Source organism: Entamoeba dispar, genomic scaffold (assembly GCF_000209125.1).
Source record: "Entamoeba dispar SAW760 scf_1105229458675 genomic scaffold, whole genome shotgun sequence".
Taxonomy (NCBI): domain Eukaryota; phylum Evosea; order Mastigamoebida; family Endamoebidae; genus Entamoeba; species Entamoeba dispar.
In genome coordinates, this window is record NW_001853311.1 from 1,970 (window position 1) to 6,485 (window position 4,516).

At 22.8% G+C, this 4,516-nt stretch overlaps 2 protein-coding genes across 2 annotated transcripts in view, besides 11 other annotated features; one reads left to right on the forward strand and one right to left on the reverse strand.

Moving 5' to 3' along the window:
* EDI_040590 (uncharacterized protein) overlaps positions 1–1,147 on the reverse strand; it is a gene marked incomplete at both ends in the record, with an annotated part of 1,722 nt that extends 575 nt beyond the window's left edge. The window contains 2 exons of the mRNA XM_001733216.1: positions 1–22; positions 86–1,147. The exon at positions 1–22 is cut by the window's left edge and continues 575 nt beyond it. Coding sequence (XP_001733268.1) covers positions 1–22; positions 86–1,147 — 1,084 coding nt within the window. The remainder of the gene's footprint in view (positions 23–85) is intronic.
* Positions 1,148–1,196: a microsatellite.
* A 144-nt stretch (positions 1,197–1,340) lies between these two features.
* Positions 1,341–1,419: a sequence feature (AT_rich).
* Positions 1,420–1,554: 135 nt separating this feature from the next.
* Positions 1,555–1,585: a sequence feature (AT_rich).
* Positions 1,586–1,971: 386 nt separating this feature from the next.
* Positions 1,972–2,092: a sequence feature (AT_rich).
* An 82-nt stretch (positions 2,093–2,174) lies between these two features.
* Positions 2,175–2,214: a sequence feature (AT_rich).
* A 57-nt stretch (positions 2,215–2,271) lies between these two features.
* Positions 2,272–2,311: a sequence feature (AT_rich).
* A 299-nt stretch (positions 2,312–2,610) lies between these two features.
* Positions 2,611–2,657: a sequence feature (AT_rich).
* Positions 2,658–2,988: 331 nt separating this feature from the next.
* Positions 2,989–3,098: a sequence feature (AT_rich).
* Positions 3,099–3,194: 96 nt separating this feature from the next.
* On the forward strand, positions 3,195–3,854 carry EDI_040700 (uncharacterized protein; the record flags this gene model as incomplete). The annotated part of the gene is made up of 1 exon (XM_001734823.1): positions 3,195–3,854. One exon carries the CDS (start codon positions 3,195–3,197, stop codon positions 3,852–3,854), a length of 660 nt encoding a protein of 219 aa, XP_001734875.1.
* Positions 3,846–4,003: a sequence feature (AT_rich).
* A 56-nt stretch (positions 4,004–4,059) lies between these two features.
* Positions 4,060–4,080: a sequence feature (AT_rich).
* Positions 4,081–4,185: 105 nt separating this feature from the next.
* Positions 4,186–4,266: a sequence feature (AT_rich).
* Between the last annotated feature and the right edge of the window lie 250 nt (positions 4,267–4,516).

The following is a 4,516-nucleotide window of genomic DNA, read 5'->3' on the forward strand; positions in this document are numbered from 1 at the left end:
ATATATGTGACAATGAATTTCTCTATGCCAATATAGTACTAATGTTTGTTGAATACTTTCAGATAATCATTTCTTTGTCTCCAACAACTTGTCCACATAACAATAGTAATGTCCAACAATATACCCATATTCCTGGTAATTTTGGTAATGAATATATAATATATCCAGATATTAACGAAAGTATTGATGCAGCAACAAGAGTTATTACTGCTGGTCCCATTGAAAAGTTATATGTAGGAAATTCTTGAAATAAATTATCATGTGATAATTGTGTTGTTTTTAATTCATTTTCAAACTTTTTTGTTAGTTCTAAAGCGTCATTTGCTGCTTTTGATAATAATTCAAGTTTAGAAGAATTATCATTTTTTGTTTCTGATGCTGCTTTATGAATCTCTTTTAATGCTTCAACTAAAATAGGAATTATACCAATAACATCAACAGATAATCCAAATTCATCTTCATGAACTAATTCAGGACATACTTCTTGAACTTCTTGTGCGATAAAACCTAATTTTTTATCATCTTTTCCTATATACTTAAATGATTTACCTGTTAAATTTAAAATTTTATCAACACACCCTTTGAGGGGTTCAATATGCTCTTTTACACGAGCATCAGATCGTTGTAAAAATCCATTTTCAGCTAATACCTCTCCTGCAATATATAAACGTTTTAAATTTTCATTAATTTGAACTATACGAATAAAGTCATCATGTTGTAATACATCTTTTAATTGATCTTCTGGACAATTTTGTGTAACGCATTGCCAAATTTGAATTTCTTGTTGATTTTTAAGTAATTTTTGTTCAAAATTATTAGAGTCTAAATTAAAAGAATTGGTTGTTGTAATTGTTTGTTTATTAGAAAATTTATTTCTTGCATAAATACATTGTTGTTGAATATCAAGCATAGGGTCAATTTCTACCATATACATTTCACATAACCTCTTAATTTCAGATTTATTCTTTATTTTTTTGTATACTTGATTTTTATCTTCATTAAATAAAGGTGAATTTGACAAATGTCTTAAGTGTCCATCCCATACATGAGAATAACAATTGTAATGAGTTTTAACAGATTCTTTGCATCCAGGAAATACACATAACCAACTTTTTTTCTTATTTGGTTGGTTGGGAGTTTCACTCATTTTTTATTGTTTTTTAAAGTTTTTATTTTATTATTTTTGTTTTTATTTTGGTTCTACAAAACTATTTGTTTGTACATCACAAAATAACAGAAATACTACTTTTAATGTTTTATATTGTTGAATTATTTTAGAATGAGAAGTCGTTTAAATAAAAATAATATCACTGAGATTTCTTAAGTATTTTATAGGGCACTATATATTTTTTATTATTTTGATATATATATATCTAATAATAATTATTTAATTTATAGCCAATTTAATAAAATTAATATGGTTGGATAAGCTCTTGTAAACATAAATTCTAATTTGTTTGTTTAATTGTGAATACTTTTAATAAATATAAGTGTTTTGTAACTATGAGGTATTAATGACTAATTTCTTATAATATAACACACTTGTTCAATTTCTTTTTTTTATTATATATTTTTCAATATATTTCTCTTTTTATATATCTCTAATAGTTATACCAGAAGATCATATTATTTTGTCATCATTAGTTTTACCAAACCTCCATAGTTATAGTTTTATACCAATAATAAACATCCTTTTTGAATATTTAAAATATAATACCAATGGTTATTCTGAATAAAAAAAAACATTTATATCTATTTACATCAATACTTTAACTGAAAATATACATGTATAAATTGGTTTTTATATATTTAGAAGATATTTTGGATAAAAATTATAAGTAGTATACTATTTATTTATTTCAGAAATAACTCATTTTTCTATTATATTGATAAGCTTTAATACATGTGCTAGTATATCTAATATTATCTCTTTGAATGACTGGCTTACACTTGTTATACAGACATTTCCAGTTTTTAATTATTTAATTTATGTTATTAAATTCATTAGTATTCTTTTTTACATAACTATGACTTATAAAAAACAAAAAATATATATAAAGTAAATTTTGAATAGATAATAAGAATTTATATTGTTTGATAACTAAACATTAGACGATTTAATGATGCAGATTTATTAACAAGAAAATAATTGATATGTTTTTAAACAAGAACTGTTTTATATAAAATTTAATTTTATTATTTTATTTAATTTAACAACTCAATCTGTTCTAGAGTATGCTAAAAATATGACACCATGAAGTGTTTTTGTTGAATTTAAAAATTAATGAAAGATATAATTAAAATTTTAAAAGAATGCTCACTGTATAATCAACCCATATTATTAAATCATTATTGATTATTTTTCATATCTTCTATTTTTAACTCTTTAATTTATGGTGTAATTATATAATAAACCTTATATGGATACTCAACAAAAAATGAAGATTAACAAATGTTAGTATAATTTCTAACATATAGAATTAACAAAAGATTAAAAAAAAGATATATACTTATCAAAAAATGAAATTAAGGTTAAATTAAAACTATAATATAAAATTCGAGAAAACAAAAAATAAAAGCATATTACAAAAATTGAACCAGTTCATTTACAAAATTAAATTAATAAGTATTTCTTCATTAATAATTTAATTAATATACCAATAAAAATACAAAAATTGTTGTAGTTTATATGTTCTTATTTTTTAAGTCTCACAAAAATAATTAAACAACACTTTAATCTAAATAAAAATAGGTAATACAAAGAGAATAAACAAACAAAAGAAATCAATTACCTAAATTACTTTTTTATTTAATAGAATTGACCTATACTGAAACAATATAATGAAAAGAAAAAATAACAGAATAAAAGTTAGTTCTTATACAATTAATTAGTGTGTCATTGTTATTAAAAACAATTCTCTGTTCATTATTAAATAGTATTTAAACTAATATTTGATAAACCATAGAGGAAAGAGTTAATAAAATGGGTATAATAAAGAAAAACAAATAAAATATAATCAATAAAAAATAATATTTATTTTAGATATTTTTATAATTATTAGAACTTAATAAAAGAACAAAAAAAGTAATTAAAAAAAGGCAAAACATTAGAAAACTAAATTATGTTATTGGTTGTGTCATAACTCTTTTTTATTAGAAAAACTAAAAAAACTAAAAAATAAACAAAGTGAAAAATGCAAGGAATCAACGTTGATGCTCTTGTCTCACAAATTAATTCATTAACTTCTGTATTAAAAGAAGAACAAACTAAGTATGAAAATGAGCTTCAAAAATATAAAGAATGTCGAAAGGAAACTATAGATGCTGTAAATAACTGGGGGAGTTCACCAGTTAAAGAAACAACCTCAGCAGAAGATGTAGAAATGCCACCAGAAGAGCAATATAAAATGCCATTATCATGGATTATTTTAAAAAGAGTAGTTCAAGGAAGAGATTGGCACTATGGTAGAACTGATAAAAAAGAAGAAAAAGGTGTTGTTTTTTCAGTTAATAAAGATGGACAAATAACAGTAAGATGGGATGATGGTGACAAGACTCATTGCAGTTGGGGAAAAGACGGTAATTTTGATGTTACTGTTATAAGTAATACACTTGATATGACTCCTATCGAACCATCAGAACAAATTCGTAAACCAATTTCTTGGCTTGTTGGAAGAAAAGTCAAAAGAGGAACTGATTGGAAATGGTCTGACCAAGACGGTGGAGAAGGGAAAACAGGTTTAGTATTATCTTCTGCTGGAAAAGGATGGATTAATGTTAAATGGGAGAGTGGAAAAGTTAATCAATACCGCTGGGGAGAAGATGATTGTCATGATGTTGAAGTCATTTTTTAATTAAAATGTTATCATCATTTAGTTTATTATTTTAAATTAATTTTTTAAAAAACATTCAAAATTTGAGGTAAATTTATTATATTTTGTTTTAAAGAAATTTCTTATTAATTTATAGATCTATAACTTCATTAATTAATAAATTTATATTTGTTTTACAGTTTAAAATGATAATAAAAGAATTTTGATAAATTGATTCTTAATCGAGAAAAATATTTAAATTTTAATTCATCTTGTTTATCAAGTTAAATTTTTAGTTCAATAAGATTAAATTGTTGTTTGAAACAATTGAGTTTTTATAAAAGTTTTGAAAATAAATAACAAAAATGAAACGAAAAAATAAGATAAAATAATGTTATAAATAACGATATTTTATAATATGTTTAATTAAATCAAAACTATAAATTTAAAATTTGTAAACAATGTGGAGGAAGGTACCTTCTTTACATGAACTATCAGAAGAAAAAGAAAAAGAAATATCTGTATTGAGAACAAAAAGAAGAGAGCAGTTTTTACAAAAGAAAAGAGTTGAAGATAATAGTCAAAGCAAAGAAGTAAATTTAGAAGATATTAATTTGTTTATTAATGGAGTAAACAAAAAGAATTGAAAGTTATAGATGTCTTGAAAGTTGTTAGAAGTGATGAAATACATATTGTATAATTCA